Source organism: Caloenas nicobarica, chromosome 4 (genome assembly GCF_036013445.1).
Source record: "Caloenas nicobarica isolate bCalNic1 chromosome 4, bCalNic1.hap1, whole genome shotgun sequence".
Taxonomy (NCBI): Eukaryota; Metazoa; Chordata; class Aves; order Columbiformes; family Columbidae; genus Caloenas; species Caloenas nicobarica.
The window spans coordinates 61541084-61558195 of NC_088248.1; the positions used below are offsets into that span (position 1 = coordinate 61541084).

The 17112-nt window shown below is 36.0% G+C and overlaps 1 protein-coding gene across 3 annotated transcripts in view; it reads right to left on the reverse strand.

Annotated features, from left to right (window-relative positions):
- SLIT2 (slit guidance ligand 2) overlaps window positions 1–17112 on the reverse strand; it is a 263931-nt gene that overhangs the window by 81734 nt on the left and 165085 nt on the right. For 2 of the 3 annotated variants that reach the window (XM_065634966.1, XM_065634967.1), the window contains exons 7-9: window positions 14034–14105; window positions 11127–11290; window positions 8535–8673 (exon numbers count right to left, since the gene is read on the reverse strand). In XM_065634966.1, coding sequence (XP_065491038.1) covers window positions 8535–8673; window positions 11127–11290; window positions 14034–14105 — 375 coding nt within the window. Of the gene's footprint in view, window positions 1–8534; window positions 8674–10587; window positions 10600–11126; window positions 11291–14033; window positions 14106–17112 lie in introns of all 3 variants that reach the window. The other variant, XM_065634968.1, reaches the window with a different exon arrangement.

Sequence of the window (17112 nt, forward strand, 5' to 3'; positions counted from 1 at the left end):
TGGCTCACAAAGACGCCGTTGAGTGCTTGGCATAATACACAATCATTAATCAACAGACTTATGAAAACAAAGTATAAGGGAGAATGAGATGGAGGAAGATGAAAACATGAAGAAAAATAGTAGGAATCAGGAGAAAAGTCTGAGGGGACAAATTAGGAAACCCATGGGAAATGTAAATAAAGTTATTATGAGACAACCATATAGCTTCTAGTTATGTATTCAAACATTAGAAAGTACCATTCACAAGAAAGAACAACTTTATCTTGAAGGCCATAGTAATTAGGAAGTCAGTGACTTTTCACTATACTGGATTATGAAGGTAAATTGTTAAAATTCCCTTAGTTGTATGTTTGGTTTTTGTTTGTTTGTTTTTCTTTAAAAAAAATTCTTATATTATGCATTTTAGGGTATTTTCTGTCCCTTACGAAATTATTTATACAACTGTTACTTAGTTAACAGTGGCAACTCTCCAGTCACCCTTCCATCCAGCAAACCCTCCTCCTCCCCCAAAACACCATTGTAGTGACTGCTACACTTCTAAAGCAGCAGCATATTTAATTAAGTCCTTCTTTTGATTACTTAAATAGTTCTAATATAAACAATTTTAAAAAAAAAAAATCCATGCTTGTTTGCTTAAATAACCATTTATACAAAGCTGTGGTCATCAGTGCAGGTAATTCCCCACCACACCATCCTTAGAAACACTTACTGCAATTGTATTTATTTTCTTTTATTCATAATACTACCGCAAATAAAGAGGTTTTAGAACCTGAAAAGGAGAGAAGAGAAAACCAGAAGAATGTAAGAGCACCATTTTCACGAGGTTGTCTAGCTCATTAATGGCTTTTTGCCCTCTTCTTTTGAAATAAGAGCCTGTCACACCATTCTGGGAGAGGGTACCAGTACAATTAATGGAATTGTGGCTGGGTCACTATTTGTAAGGTTTCTGATAGTCTGTTTGAACATGTGCCAAAAAGTCTCTATTCAAAGGGAACCAGAACTATTTCTGCCAATCATTCAAAGAATTTTCAAGCAGAAGGTGAATTCTAAAATGCAACCAAGTGAAAAGAGATTAATGGTGCTGAAAAACTAAAATGTGGAAGGAATGCCTGCATAGAGGCTGATAAATGCTATCACCATTAGAAAGGCTATACTTTCTAAACCCAATTAAAGTAATAGTTTTGAATCTTAAGAATGACCTTTAATGCCTTTAGTGTATGAGCTGTATGACAAAGGAGGAAAGCACTGGGTGCATTGGACTACTGGAGTTGGTTAAGCTCAATAGACCAAACACGCCAATGAAAGAGCATCCCATAAAAATTTCTGGAAAAGAGGAGAGATTTAAAAAACGAATTTAAATCAACTCAGATTATGATTTTTCTAAGGAATGAATAACACATCATGGTCTGCCTAAGTCAACGGAAAAAGGCTAAAGTAAGGCATGCTAAATAACAAGAGTTTGAAGACTATTAACATGTAACATTTGTGGGCAATGTATTTTTTCTTACAATGTTTACAATACAGACCATAAAATAATAGGGCTATGGGAAATTTTTAATGTCCCCAAAATGTTTCCTGCAGGTCACTCATGGTATGAGGCCTTTTCATTTGGCCCAGAGGCAAAGGTGCATCTGTGTACCTTTTTAATTCTGTGCTTCCTGCAGAATTACTAGGTGTACTAAAACTGGGAGAGTCTTGGTGCTCAAACAATTTTTTTTTAAAATATATGTGGAATATGAAGTATTTCTTTCTCAAATAATATCACATTTATTGCGCAGGCCCTGAAAATAAAAGCTTATGTATTCTTATTTGGCTTTGCTGTGTGTGAGTTTATTTAGATAATAAAGAGAAGAATTAATTTTGCAGAAAGGGTGTAACTAGTACAGATACAATTGTACTAAGTCAATAAAGATTAAGAATTACATTTACTGAGATGCTGAATACTTAATTTTGCTCTGAGCTTTATCACTCCAGAAGGGAAAAAGAGAGGACCACCACAGGCTTTCTTCTCCTTCCATTTTCACTGGCAGTTATTGGAGATAAGCAGTCCTGTTACTTAAGGCATCTTCCCAAGAGGCACTTGGCAGACAATGCATTGCCTGCTAATTGACTTCATGCAATGGGAATTGCTAGTTTTAGCCAACTGATTTCTGTACCAACTGAGAAGTCAGACATAACCCTCTCAGCAACACTGTGATGCTCACTGGTAAATCCAGCTGCACTGGAATGAAACAGTATTTCAGCAACTGGCTCTGTCTCCTCCTGCTCCCACCATCACAGAACACTTGCTCACTCCTAAACTACTTCAACTTCCAGTACAAACTCATTTTCCTCAGTGGTTTAGGCTATTACACCAATCCCAGAGACAGGGAGGCTGTAGTGGAATGCAAGCACATAGTCTCCTTGCCAGCTCTGCTACAGAAGCAGTAGCCATCAGCAGATAAGACAGCTCCTACTGTCTTAAAAGGTCATCTTAAAACAGTTGTTCAGCAGAACTATCAAGGCAACGCAAAGTCATGACATCAGTATGAGACTCTAAACAGAAGGCCTTTTCTTTCATTTTTCCCCAAAGAGCTAAATCAGAGTTTCAACACGCAAAATTTTACTCAATTGAAACTGCCAATGTTCAATACTTGAGAAATTCAACATTCCATTTAAAGGGGTTTTTTTAGCACATTATTTAGATACAGGTTAATTTATCAACCCCGTGGAAAAACAAATTATAGCATAAAATCGTCAATATGGAATGTACACATTAAAACCTACAGTTTAATTATATACATCAGACGGACAGAAAAGAACAGTATTAATGCCACTTGGATTTTTTGCAGCATTTTCCCAGATGGACTGACAACATAATGAATACAACGCATTTTCATGCAGAAACATATCAGACAGCATTTTATCTGCAGGAAATTTGTGTTGGGCAAAGAGGAAGAAATCAGTGTTTCATAAGGTACCGAGGAGCTGAATGAGGTCAGACTTCCCACTTAGAGAAAGGATGGAAGAAACAGATGGAGAACATGGCAAAACATCACAAAACCAAAAGCACGTGTTGAAGATAAACTTCACAAGAACCTCAAGAAAAAGAATAACTGGACTATGGACCTTCAAAAACTAAATATGCATTATATTCTTATTAAGAGTACCTTGCTATAGATATAAGAACAAAGAAATAAGTGGCAGAAATGGGTGGAAAAATGAAACCTCACAAAAAAAAAAAAAGGCTGTCACATTTTAATCAATTCTACAAAGGAAGGCTGACAATAAAGTTTAATGTCAGCTCGACAGGAAAAGGTTATTCACAAGAGATAAAATAAAACAAAGAGAAACGGCAGGAAAGATGTAAGCACCAGAAGTGTTTGTGGACCATGAAAGTGGCTAAAACACAACATGACAGGCTGCTAGTGCTCAGCACCGGATTCTGCAAATACAGCCTATAAACATGTGACAACCTTGTAGGGCAGAGAAACTTGTCCAAAGTACAGAGATTTGAAGGTATTATGGATTTTTCAAATGTTCCTGTCAATGAAGCACGTTTAGAAAATCAGGTGACAATGTTCAGTTGAAAATGCAGGAAAATATTAACAAATATGGAAGTACTGAAAAGATTGGACAACATCTGGCACCTGTAAAATAGAAATACAATGCCAATTTTCTTGTGGTATGCACAAGAATCTGGTGATGGTAGTATTATAAAAATGAAGGAATAAATAATGATTTGGCTATTAAAGCCTGCACATTCTTCAGAAAATAACAGGGAACCAGCACATTTCTCCTTCACTCTCTCCATGAGAACTGGGGAGCTCCTGCCAAAGCATGTGCTTAAAACAGTGATTAAGATAATAAAGCCATGTGTGGGAACTGTAAAACAGTGGTGGAAATACAGTGCTCACTATATCCTTCTGTGTTGTGTTGAGCAGCTCCTCAGCATTCTCAATGCTGCTGTGACAGTGTGGTCTCATCTCCTCAAATGTTTACTGTCAGCTACCATTTTGGCATACTGACAACATTATCATGTAAGGAATAAGTGAAAAACGAAATTATTTTATGGGATACAATCATTCTTTCTAATCTAATCTCAAGGAGTTGCTACAAGCAACATTTGCAAAGTAATTCTTTAAAAATGAAGCTTTTAAACACTTTTTATTGTATGAAAACAATTTAGGAAAGTCACAGTCTTGCTGTATGTTGAAGCTAGTTGAAAGCAGAGAGGACTGAAGTCTTCCATAGAGCAGCTTTAAAAAGTAACATACAACTGGATTTAATGTTCAGAAATGTCTGTGGATGGAATAATAGGATTATATGTATGAACTTCTGGTTCCTGACAAAACTGTAAAAGCTAAGAGAAAATGCCTAGGACTCCTTTATGGATAAATTCAATGGAAAACATGGTGCTACGTGGCAGTCAATGAATCAAGTGAGTATTAAGGTTGCAAAAGGCAAACGAAAGAAAACTAGAATTCCATTAATATAAAATGATGGTTCACTATCATCTGGAATGTTGTCTTCAACTCTGGTCATTGCAGGTACAAAATATTTAGAAAACAGAGAGTTCAGAGAAAAATGAGGAGATTAATTAAGACATGGAATGTTTTGATGTTCTAAAAGATTGAACAGACTTGGAACAGTTAGTTTAGAGAAGAGATGAATGTGGGTAGCATGCAAAATAAAAGTTGGCAGGACAAATTATGAACCAGAATCCATTTTCCCACCTTCTAAAAAGACAAAGGAAAATTAATGAAATTTTTAAAGACTATATTTTAAGCTGTAAGATTCTGAGCACAACCCCCTCCCTCAAATGTTAATTTATTAGCTTAAAATAACATGAAGATTAAGAACACAGTAGGGTTTAAAGCAGATTGGATGTTTGAAATAAAACCTTTTTTTCCTGAAAGCTATGCAAATCTTCATGTTTCAGAGAAAGAACTCCAAAACACATCGGGAGCAAGGTGTCCTAGTGGTATTTTACTTCTGAAGTTGTATATCGCTCTTTCCAAAACATTCTTCAGGGACAACTGATGCAGGCCAACGGCCAGGGTGGAATACTGGTCTGGTCCAGTCTTGTAGACTTCCCTCACTTCATTATCAGTAAAACCTTTTTTACTCCATAAATCACTCATTCTCCAAACTCTTTTCTCTCTCTCCATTCTCTTCTATGCCAAGATGATAAATATACCTGCCACCCATGACAATCGTAAAAGAACTATCACTAATTATTTTCCCTGCATTCAAGGAACCAGCGTAGTGTTAAGCTTTCTTCATACAACCATTAAAACACAGTTATTTGTGAAAATTTCAATTCCTCTTCAACCTATTGACAAGGCAGCAAAGAACATGTGATTCTCATCAATTACTCACAAGATCCTCTACTCTAATTCTTCCATTCAGTTTATCCTTCAGTTTCAGAGCCTTTCATGTGCCTTATTTTATTTCCTTATTTTCCTGTACATTTCTCTCTTTACCTTCCACTCAACTGGAAAGTTTTGTTCTCACTGCATGGTATGTGCAGCCCACCTCTGGCTCAAATCATATCTCAGTCCTTCTGCCTGCTTTTCTCAAAATCTAAGTCAATCACTGAAGTTCAGTTTTCTTGTCACACTGGCATTCATGGGTGTATGTCTGTTTAATATAAAATCACTTCTAAAGTTTGGCTTTCAAATGTTCGATCTCTTCTTGCACTAGCTTTTCAATAAATGTATGTTGACATGTCTTATGACATGAATGGTATTATTTACCTGTGCAAAGTACTGTGATCTGCATTTTATTTAGCCAGCACTTACAAACTAGATACAATACAGAGAAATAACAGTTTACACTGTATGACTATAAACTATATACACTCTAGCACAGTATATATACTGTACATATTTATGTGAGCACACACATACATATTTATCTATATTAATGGATTATGAATCTCAGAATGTGAAAAGGCCTCACTCTGGGATTTGAACACTGCCTAGCCTAGCAGGAAACAGTGAGCCTCAATTTGCAACCTGTTAAATACTTACCCAAATGCTAGAGGTGTTATATGGTTGCTTTTACTCTCCAGGGCAATGAACTACTGAAGATCACACCAACCCATGCTTAAAACTGAACAGCATTCCTTACATAGAAAGTACAGTGAACATATTAGTGGAAAGCACCTTTCCATTCTGTAAATTCCCATTTGCTTTTACGTTGTGCTAATTTCTTTTAACAGTGGATTCACAGTCAACTAGTGGCTCCCACATCCTATCATTTCTTTGGGAGTGATGACCCTTAAAGACAAGACTCAGGAACACCCTTTCAATCTCTAGTACTGAATTTCTCAAGGAAGTATAGATGTTAACAGCATGTACCCCCACTAAACTATGTAGGTCTAGAAGACAGTTATACAAAAGTCAGTCTTCCAGCGGCTGTAACCACCATTCAGTGATTAGCTCTAGTGGTTAGCAGCAGAAATACAGTGGGCAATGTTTGAGACATGCTCTGTACTTCTTTCTTGCAATATTTTTCCTCCTCCATGCACACAGATGTACAATACACAAGCAAAAAAGGCAGTATATAACTTATTAAATAATGAAAACAGTCTATGCAGCCTTCCCAGGCACTGTGCATGGATTTTCTGAAGTAGTCACTTATTTGCAAGCAGAGAGATTTTTCTGAGAGGGGTGAAAGGTAGAAGAAATGTTTATATTATATAGCTAAATGACTGAATTGGGTCAGGCAGGGTCAGACAGGTCAGTCTTAACAGCAGCAATAATGAACTGACAGAGGTGATTATTATTCACATCCTAAGAAGAAACTACAGTAGTTCCAATTCTGTGAATTCAATAGGCCATGAGATTAAATAAATTAAAATTGCTAAATTCGACTCTATTTTTTAAAAATCTCAATGTGCAGACCTGGTTTTAAACTTTCAAGAACATCTTATGTACAACAGAATGTACGTTCAGGAGACTTCTTCCCTTGCACTTCAGGCATCTGTTCCCCTTATCTCCCTTATCTGAAATTCTTATATTATCAAGGTACTCATAAAGCTTTTCAATCTGAATACTCTCTCCAACTCATCTACTTCTAGCCAGACCTTCCTCACGAGGCTGTTGGCACAGCTGCTTTCCTACTATTTCCCTAAAGGGAACTCCCAGCCTCCCTTCCAAAACACTGCCTCTGCTGTCCCTAGTGCAGAAAGATGCTCGTGCTTAGTCCCTGCTCTTCTTGCCAGCAAGTTCACCTTTTGCTTTTGCTCCTCCCCTGCATAGAAGACAATGCAGCAGTAACTTTCCTTCTGTGCGCACACAACCTCTCAGACATACTGCTCTTGGAAGCCCTGGAGGCCCTATAGCGCCTTTGCTATGACTCTACCATCAGGGCAGGGTTGTACATTTCATAAATGTTTCTGCTGTATATGATATGTCATGCAACTGTATCAGCAGTCATGCTCTTCCATCCACAGTTACATGGTATTAACATGACAACTAAACCACAGATCCCATTCAACCACCTTATTTTGCCTTCTCAGACAGCCCTCTGAGGATAGTGCTTTAGCAGAGTACTTATTATGGGTAGTATAGGCTGCTGATCTTTCTTGCAAAATGTGCTTCTCTAACAGGGAGTCTGAGGAATAAAGTGACTGAAGGCAAGTGTCATAGTTTAACCCCAGTAGGCAGCTCACCCTCACACAGCCACTCGCTTCCTCCCCTGGTGGGATGGGAGAGAGAACCACAGGGGTAGATGTGAGAAAACTCATGGGTTGAGATAAAGACAATCTAACAGTTTAAGCAAAAACTGTGTGTGCAAGGAAAGCAAAATAAGGAATTCATTCATTACTTCCCACGAACAGGCAGGTTGTTCAGCCATCCCCAGAACAACAGGGCCCCATCATGTAATAGTTACTTGGCAAGACAAATGCCATAACTCTGAACATCCCCCCCACATCTTCTTCCCTTAACTTTTACTGCTGGGCATGATCAAATGGTATGGAATATCCCTTTGGTCAGTTGAGCTCAGCTGCCCCAGCTGTCTCCCCTCCGAACTTCTTGTGCACCCTGAGACTCACTGATGGGGCAGGGTGAGAAGCAGAAAAGGCCTTCACCCTGTGTAAGTACTGCTCATCAATAACTAAAACATCCCTGTATTATCAACACAGTTTTCAGCACAAATACAAAACATAGCCCCATACTATGAAGAAAATTAACTCTATCCTAGCCAAAACCAGCACAGCGAACAACCTTGAAGGCAATGGGGTTCAAAGCTTGCAGTGAAAAGCCACTCACGTGCAGAAAAGCAAGTGTTCCCTCAACTCTTTTAAAACCAACTCAGAATGCAGTTTTAACTATGGGTTGTGAGTAGTACATATAAAACTACTTCATAAGAGAACATAAAGATCTTAAATATTTTCATAACCTGCATATTCCTTTTATATCTGAATGTGCATCCCAAAATTTCTACCCTGTATAATGCATGAATTTATACAAACAGCAAAAATGAATACATAGGAAAAAAAATGGTTTCTGCAAGTGCATAGAAAATAAAGTCAGATTACGCACATTTCAGTGATGGTTTCTGGAAGATTTGTTGGGATCTCAGTAAGGCCTTTCCCACGACAGTCCACGATATTGTTACTACAGGTGCATGCAGTAGGGCAATGCAAAACACTGCAGGAGGGAGCCATGAAGGATTGGTGGCCTGCAAAGGAAAAGAGTTTCTCCTAAAACTGCACAACACTGTCAAACAGTTGTCCAGTTTACCTCAACCATAAAACATCAGATTTCACATCTCCTTGAAAAATTTAAGGCAAAACTCCTAAAATAAACATTGTAGCCCAGGGGTGTCAAACTCATTTTCATCGGCGGCCACATCAGCCTCCTGGTTACATTTATACAGTCCTAAATTACATTCGGTCCTTTGAAGGCAACCAGGAGGCTGATGTGGCCCCCGATGAAAATGAGTTTGACACCCCTTTTGTAGCCTATCAATACTTTCAAATTGAATTAATTTAAATACCCTGTTAATAGCAACATGCTGAAACAATACTGAGAGATGAAAGACAAATGCTCAACTACTGTGCTAGCATTACATTTTTAAACTTCTTTAGCAACTCACATTCAAAATAATCTTGTTAAAGAAGACTAAGAGTGATTCATTTTCCAGGTATATTTTTTCTGTGGTTTTAAAAGCTAATTACTGATTTATTTGGTTTTCAGAAGTTTGCGTAGTATTAAAAACGTATATTAAGAGAAATGAATGAACCTCGCTACAAAAACTGAAGATATCTTGCTACTTACGTTCTGTTCTGCAAATACTTGTTTGCATATAGTCCTTTAGTTATATGGCACTTACAGACAATTTTGGAGTTGTTTTCATTCAGTGACACCAAAATAAATGCTTTGAATTCACAGGTAATACTCTCACTCTCTGTGAGCTCAACAGGCTTCTTCCTTCCACAATCTACCATTCTTACTAGCTCAGGTGGCTAATTTACATGAGTTCTTGTGCTATATGTTAAACTCGGCATTATAATTACATTTAAACAGAGCCACTTCATACTTAGGTATGTTTCAGAAAGTAAAATACTTATTATATTTTCCTGCAAATAGATAGATTGCACATTTTATAATATATTAATGCACTCATTCTTGTATCGATTCAATAACAGGATTACTGTTCTGTAATGATACAGAAAGGCACAAAGGGATGAGAAAGGCATGAAGCCCTCTCTTTTTTTTTCTTTCTTTCTTTTTTTTTTTCATTACGGTAAAAAAGCTAGAGACTGTTTTGAAAATCTCAGGGAAAAAACCTTCTTGACCATGAGACCACAATTAATCTAAGGTCTCTCTCACTATATTTAATGTCATATATTAACATAGGAAGGGTACATCAATAATGTAAGTTGCAGCCAGTGCTGCTCCTAATTACAACTTCAAATAATGACTGTTCAATTTTTAAATTACTGAAAAGGTTAGTCTTTTGAGATAGTAGTTTACAATATAATAACTTGATTTCACATTTATGTGTTACAAAAGTACGAACAGCTGCCAAAACTAATAAAACATAATACTCTTTTTATACTAAAGGGTAGGAAACATTTCACTTGCCTTTATTAAACAAAAATACAATGATCCAGGGAGAAAGCACAGCTATTCCCCTGCCTCAAAATCAGCATTAAAATGACCAAGTTATAAAACTGTTCTTGACACTTGTGCTCTGCAGCCAGACCATTTACAAATAAAATACATGAAGTGACCTTGTTAGGAGCCCTTTTAAGTGTACATAAAGGCAGAATTAACGGCAAGAATACTGTTAGCATTTGCCTTACACTTTGATGTTAGAAGCTGCTTAATAAGGACAAAACATTGTGCTCTCCATAAAACTCTTTTAAAAGCATAGATCTGTGCAAATTTTGGCATATTGGGCAATAGGCTTCTGGGGGTCAGCAGAAAATCAACCAGTAGAAATAACCCTGCTGAATCACTGAAAAGACAGATAGCTATATTCCAGAAGGTTTTTAATGTTCTTGAGGAAACTTGAATCAGTAGTCAAAGTTTACAGAAAAAATCCAATCTGAGTCTAAAAATATTTAAATAAGAAAGATAAACTTGCCTTCATCCTCATCTAGAAGATACGAATAAAGGAAAAAAATTGAATAGAGAAAAAGTGATTAGTAATGAACTGTTAGTCATTTCATTATTTCATATCAGAAAGTAACTTGATGCAGTAATGCATACCAAAACATTTAGAAAGTTACTTAGGGATTCAGAATATTATTTAAATTGCAGAAAATAACAAAAAGTAGCAACCTGTAAAATTAAAAAAGTAATTCCTTACTACTAAAGGCCTTATATTCTCAGTCACTATACCTTTAATTTCATTTTCCACCTCTGTCCCCCATAATTATACTTTTAGAAGGCTATATAATCTACATGAATGCAGCACTTACACAAAATTTGTAAGGACAGAAGCACCCCCTGCCCTCCCCCAAATATACAAATAGCAATAAAAACAATTAGCTTATCTTTTTAATAAACATTAATGCTTTGATTATGCAAAAGCTAGAAAAAGTCAACATGCAGCACTAGCGATCACCGCTGAGCTGTCGGCAGGTGTGGTTTAAAACAGGACTTGGCGAGCAAATCTCTTACCGCTGCAGACAAACTCCCGTTTTTGGACCTCGGCAACGTTGTGTCCCCGCAGGTGGGACGGCCCCATGCACTGGGTGTAGAGCCCCACCCGCGGGCGCTGCCGCAGCCAGTCCGACAGCCAGGCCAGGTGGCAATCACAGTAGAGGTTGTTGGAGTGAAGACGACTGCATGGCAAGAAACACATCAATGCCTTCAAATTAGGAAGAACAGAAAAGCAACCAATTTGCCCAGCCTTCCCTTCAGCAAGCAGCTATGCCAATTTATTAATAAAAATTGTTAACGAGAAATCAATTTTTCAGATCTTTCGTAGAAAGTCTGAGAAGTAAATGCTGATAAATAAGACTATACAAGAAGCAAAATTACTTTTTATTTGTGGTCTAACTAATTGGAAGAAAAAAGAAGGCTTCACGCTAAGGTAACCTATCTGTAGTTTCTTTTCTCTTGTCTAAAAGAAATAAGTAAATATACAAGAGCTTGAAAGCTGCTGTGGGACTCTTTAGTCCAGATCTGTAAAAATCATGAATGAGACAAAAATGCCTCAAGTAAATTGCTCTATAGTCATAATCTGTCAGAAAAAAAAAAAAAAAAGAAAAAAAGAAAAAGAGAGGTAATAAAAGATTTGGTTTCCAAGCAGATATATCTGTAAGTTTTGCCATTATTAGTCTCTATAGAAACAGTCTGCAAAATTCCTTTAACAGGTCATATTCATTTTCTGCTGAACAAGACAGAGTAATAACTCAATAAAAACACCTTCTTTCACATTCCTTTTCTGATTTCCTCTCTTTTTTGTTTAATCACAGAAAGGAGGATTAACTGCTTTTGGCTCCTAGGGACCTACATTCTAAGCAGTGCCTGAAATTAAAAGACCAAATGGCAGCAAGCAATGGAATTAAGTAAGTCGCCTCTCTGTTGGCAAGGTCCAACACAAGACCATGGCTCCTTGCCAAGTGGCAAAAAGAACTTTGCCATTGATAAAATATCAGACAAATGTATTCACTAAATTAGGTAAATTACTTTTCTCTGGCTCTTACATTTTCTCAAACTACGGAAAAGGATGTCCACAGCTATAAATCAAATCCTCATTCAGAATCATCCATAACAGAGTAATGTCATTTTGGTTCTTTTTAGCTGATGCGGTTAATTCTAACTAAATAACTGGAAAGGAAGTGCAATAAAATCAGAATTTAGACAAGGGCTCTAATTAACCCATTAAAAAAAAAATCTGTGAAGAAACATGGAATGTGTAACCTATATAAACAAAAGATTTTTCACTAACTCACTTCACCCCCCATAAATGACTAGCAATTAAAGGTAACTTATTTTCCTGTACTAATTCTTGGGTGGATGCTTTGCAAATATAGCTCGCAATACTGCACACACATTCAATACAATCTGTGGCCTGCTGTAGGCAGGAACACCATTGCAAATCAGAACTAATGCTGCTGAAATCAGTATGGTTATACAGGCATATTCTGACTGAAAATGGGATGTTACACAGAGTCCTAGATTATAGCTGTATCTGTTGTCTTTTGGTTCTAAAATAAGTTTTCAAAAGATGAAAAATCCCACCAAAAAAGTGTAAATGTTGCTAATTTGATTCACTGTAATTTGTGGTTCAGAATATAAACTGCATCTGAAGGTTTGAAAGATATATAGACATCCATGTTTTCAAGTCTCGGACCTGAAAGAATGGAATGAAATTCTATTCTCAAAATATAACTGAGGCCACCAAAAGCCCACGGTCAGCATGATTTAAGTACTCTTGTATTTGTCCAAGTAAGAGTAGTTACAAATCTGTTGTGAAAACAACAGAACTACTCACCTTCATGAAGTTTCTGCAGTTAGGAATGCTATGTAAACTCAAGCGAATAGTCCCACTGATTTCAAAACAGTTATGCAACCCAAAATGCGTAAAAGAAAATGGATAGGCTTTGTAAAAGTAGTTCTTTAACAATAAGAGCTACTCTTGAACTCTGTTTCATTCAGTTTTGATTCCCACTTCACTGGAAAACCTTTTTGAAAGTGAGTCTCAGGACTAAACCTTGATATCTTCTGGTTTTGCCACTCAACACAACATGCATTTATTCTTAGTTCAGTATAAACATATAAAAGAAATAACTCCAAACTGTATCATTTGCTTACCTACTCTTTTCCCTGTGTTTTGTTTTAGAAGCCTGAGGTGGTGTTCTGTGAAAGTCATAACCTCTAAAAATGGGGACCTTATTGTAAATGCTGACACAACTTTAATTATAATGGCACTACCGGATGATGCTATAATTTTATGTTACAAAGAATGTTGGAGAGCTGGTTTAGTTTAATTAGGTCTGCTAGCAGTACAGTAATAAAAGCATAAAGATTTCCCATTTATCACATCTGACAGCCAATCAAAGATTCTTCCATGTTCCTTAATGAAATGTGACCCATTCAATAGCTCAAACCAAATTTTTGACTTTTAAAAAACATCATTTTCTTTCTTTATACAGCTGTAACGTATAAAAGAGAATCCTGCCCACCCTCATCTTTTTTATTAGAAGGTGAAGCTTTTCTGTGGCTGAATACAGCACTATGGAAGACCCAGTTGGGTAAAGGCCATGAAACCATTTTCAGACTTATTCATCCCACATCCTAAAAAAGCTGATGGAAAGGATGCCAATGTTTCTTTATCTCTTAATCCCCAAGCATCAACTTTGGGGTCACTTGTTAGCTTTGCCTTTCAGAATTAGCTGCCATACATGCACACACAGACTTCACAGTTGTCGACCTCATAATACTTGAGTATTTTTTTAATTGAGCTTATGCTTTCTTTACCTGTATACATATTTACAGACCACTGACAAAACTTGATCGAAGTAAAAATGATATACTGGACCAATAAAAATGGCAGCCAGTTTCAGTGGGACTACTTACAATGTTCTGAGTTTGGGCATATGGTTGAAACTTGCCACGGACAGTCGAGTGATGTTGTTATTGTTGAGAGTGCTGTGAGGTGAAGAAAAAGTATATTAACACATTACAGTTATGTCACATATGCTATACTTTTTAAAAATGCATAGCTAACTAAGATCATGGTGTACTGTTTTTAGGGACAGGTATCAGGAAGAAAACCCAGTGTTTTCAGATATGTTTTATCTTCCTGTTTAATCTCTGGTAAACATTATGGTTTGCCCATTCCATTAATAATCCTAAATCATTTGAGGTCCCGGTAACTGAGCTTCCACCAATGTTGAGAACATGTATGGCATTCAAGCTAAGGTTGTCATCCTGATGTAAAAAAGAGAGAAAATTATTTGGTTCTAGGAGTCTGGTTTATCTTTCTAGCTTCCAAGAGTTGATATTTTTGATAGAGAATACAATGACAAGATCTGCCTTTTTTTCCCAAGAATTTTAGGAGAAGTTTAACTCTGGGCTGCAATTAAGTTTTATATGGAACAGAGTTGCTATAGATGATCCAGAGTTGCATGAACAATAGGAGAACTTCTGCTATAAAATGGAAGGAGTCAGGGATGTTAATATTTTAGCAAACTAAACATTTAAATTTTGGACATGATGCTTGGAACTTCAAACAGGAACAAATCTTTTTGTCAATTTTTGGGTAGCACAGTCCCGTCATACTCAGTAAATGTAGTTTGTAAAGATAATGAAACTTTATGAACAGTCCTGCAGTTAAATATTGCCTTTAGGCTGCAAATAAAATGCAAACAAGCTTGACTCCGGAACAAGGAAACAAGTGATAGAATTTACAGTTTTGACTTAGAAATTACTCATTTGAACAGAATGGAGAATGTGCTCTGGGATTTTAAACACATAACTATGACACTAATAAATAATAATTCTCACTGACCAACTCTTTTTATCCTTTCGAAACAAAAAGTGTTTTATTTTTTGTGGTTTACTTCTGGTTTTTTGTTTGTTTGTGCTCATTTTGAATATGTTTTTAAGTACTCTCTGATCCTGAAACACAGAAAGGTAAATTGACAGCACCCTGAAATGGATCAGGCTACACACCTCTACATTAACCAAGCAATTAATTACCGGTGCAATGTGCTGCATTTTACCTTTTCGTGCTTACTCATTACACGTCCTAAATGTTTTCTTCACCGTGCATAAGGGATCTCCCCTGTGTGCCCTTAGGGCTACATAAACAAAGAGGAAAATAATCAAAAGAAGAGGAAAAGGGAGAATCATGCCCTTTTTCGAAATAGAACAAAAATGAAACAATAGAAAATGGCCAAGTGGATATATCCACAAAAGGTGCCTTAATGAATAAATGACAATCAGTAAATCTTGGAAAGACTTTCTTACAATGTCCACAGGGTAAATGACAGCTCCCATAATTTTTCCAGAATGACTTTTTACAAGGTTTTAAAATCATCTTTTCAACAATAGGAATGGAAACCAGTACATATTTCCATAGCTGTTAGCTGTTTAAAAGAGGTATCTACAATATTTTAATATTCAGTTTCTGATGTTTGATGTTTGCCTTGCTATTCTGTACACAGGAGCTATTAATTTATTTTTGTAAGGGTACAGAAAAGTGTCAGGAATAGACTTACGGGATACATAAGGTATTAAATAATTTTCTTAACTGTTTCTGTCTAATGATGAAAACACTTGATTTCATCACAGAGATGTAATTATTTAAAAGTTGGCTCAACATTTTACCTAATTGTTAGATACTATTGCAAAGAGTGTGATAACTGAAAGACATTTTTTAATTTCTTGGATACTTTAATTTTTTTAATACAACAGCACTATTTATTTTCCTATAGTCACTGTTTCCCCAATACAGCAGATTTTCTCTTAAAAAAAAAAAGAGAGAGAAAGAGGAAAAGGAAAAAAAAAATCACAGGGAAGATTACACCTATAATTGCTTTCACCTTTCAGAACTGTCTATATTTCAGGTTGATTTTTTACCTTTAACACTAACAGCCTCTAAGATTCTGCACTTATTTCACCAATACACAAGACCTGTTACTTTGGCTAATGTTCCAAACTGCCACTAAGCAGGATTACAACCTAAGTAACTTCAAAGATTATTTAAAAGCTTTATCATATACTTGTAGTTTGAAGTAATATACACAGTATGTGCTTAGATAGAATAATCAACTCCAAATGAAAACATGTAATCTTATTCGCTACTCAGTGCATATACAGTATGATCTGATCTACATATCTTTCATTCTTGAAGCCATATTGGAAAGGAGGTTGAATTAAAAACAAACTCTTCAGTACTGTTTGAAATATCTATTTCTATTTTTCAAAAACTTAATCTTTACATCATTGCTTCTCACATAACATAATTCAAGATAGTGAACATTTAGTTGTATATTTGAACACTGCCAATATCCTACATATATTCACTCACAAAATTCTAACTACCTACTTTTTCAACAGACTATTATGTTAACAGGTTTTTTCCTTTTTTGTTTTATTGAAATTGATGTGAATATTTTACCAGTGACTTCAACTGGCAACGATGACATTCTTAGAACACTGAAAACTGCAAGCACTAAAAAATGCAGAAGATATTTGACTTTTTAAAAAATATACATTTAATACTTTCACATGTAAAGAAAGGCTTGTATTAAAAAACATAGTAACCAGATTAAACCATCACTGGAAAACTTATTTCGTCATATAGATGAGTTCCAAAGATAAAAATCTCACAGAACATCAGATTTACTGACAGACAACCAACAATTTATCAACTTTACAACTAGCTGTAATACTGAATCTACAGTACATTTTACATGGCTTTATACCAGAAAGTTAACAATAGGCTTGTTATTCTATAATTACAACATTTAAAATTAAAAAAAAAAAAATCAAATTTAGCTGTAAGATCCATTCACTCATAAGAAATACCACTATATCTAAATAATAAAAAACTTAACCACCAGCAGCTCACACATTTTTTAGCTTCTTGGACATATAGAGACTATCTATTGCCAAAGAAGTTCATTTACTTCAGAATCTTAAAAGAAAG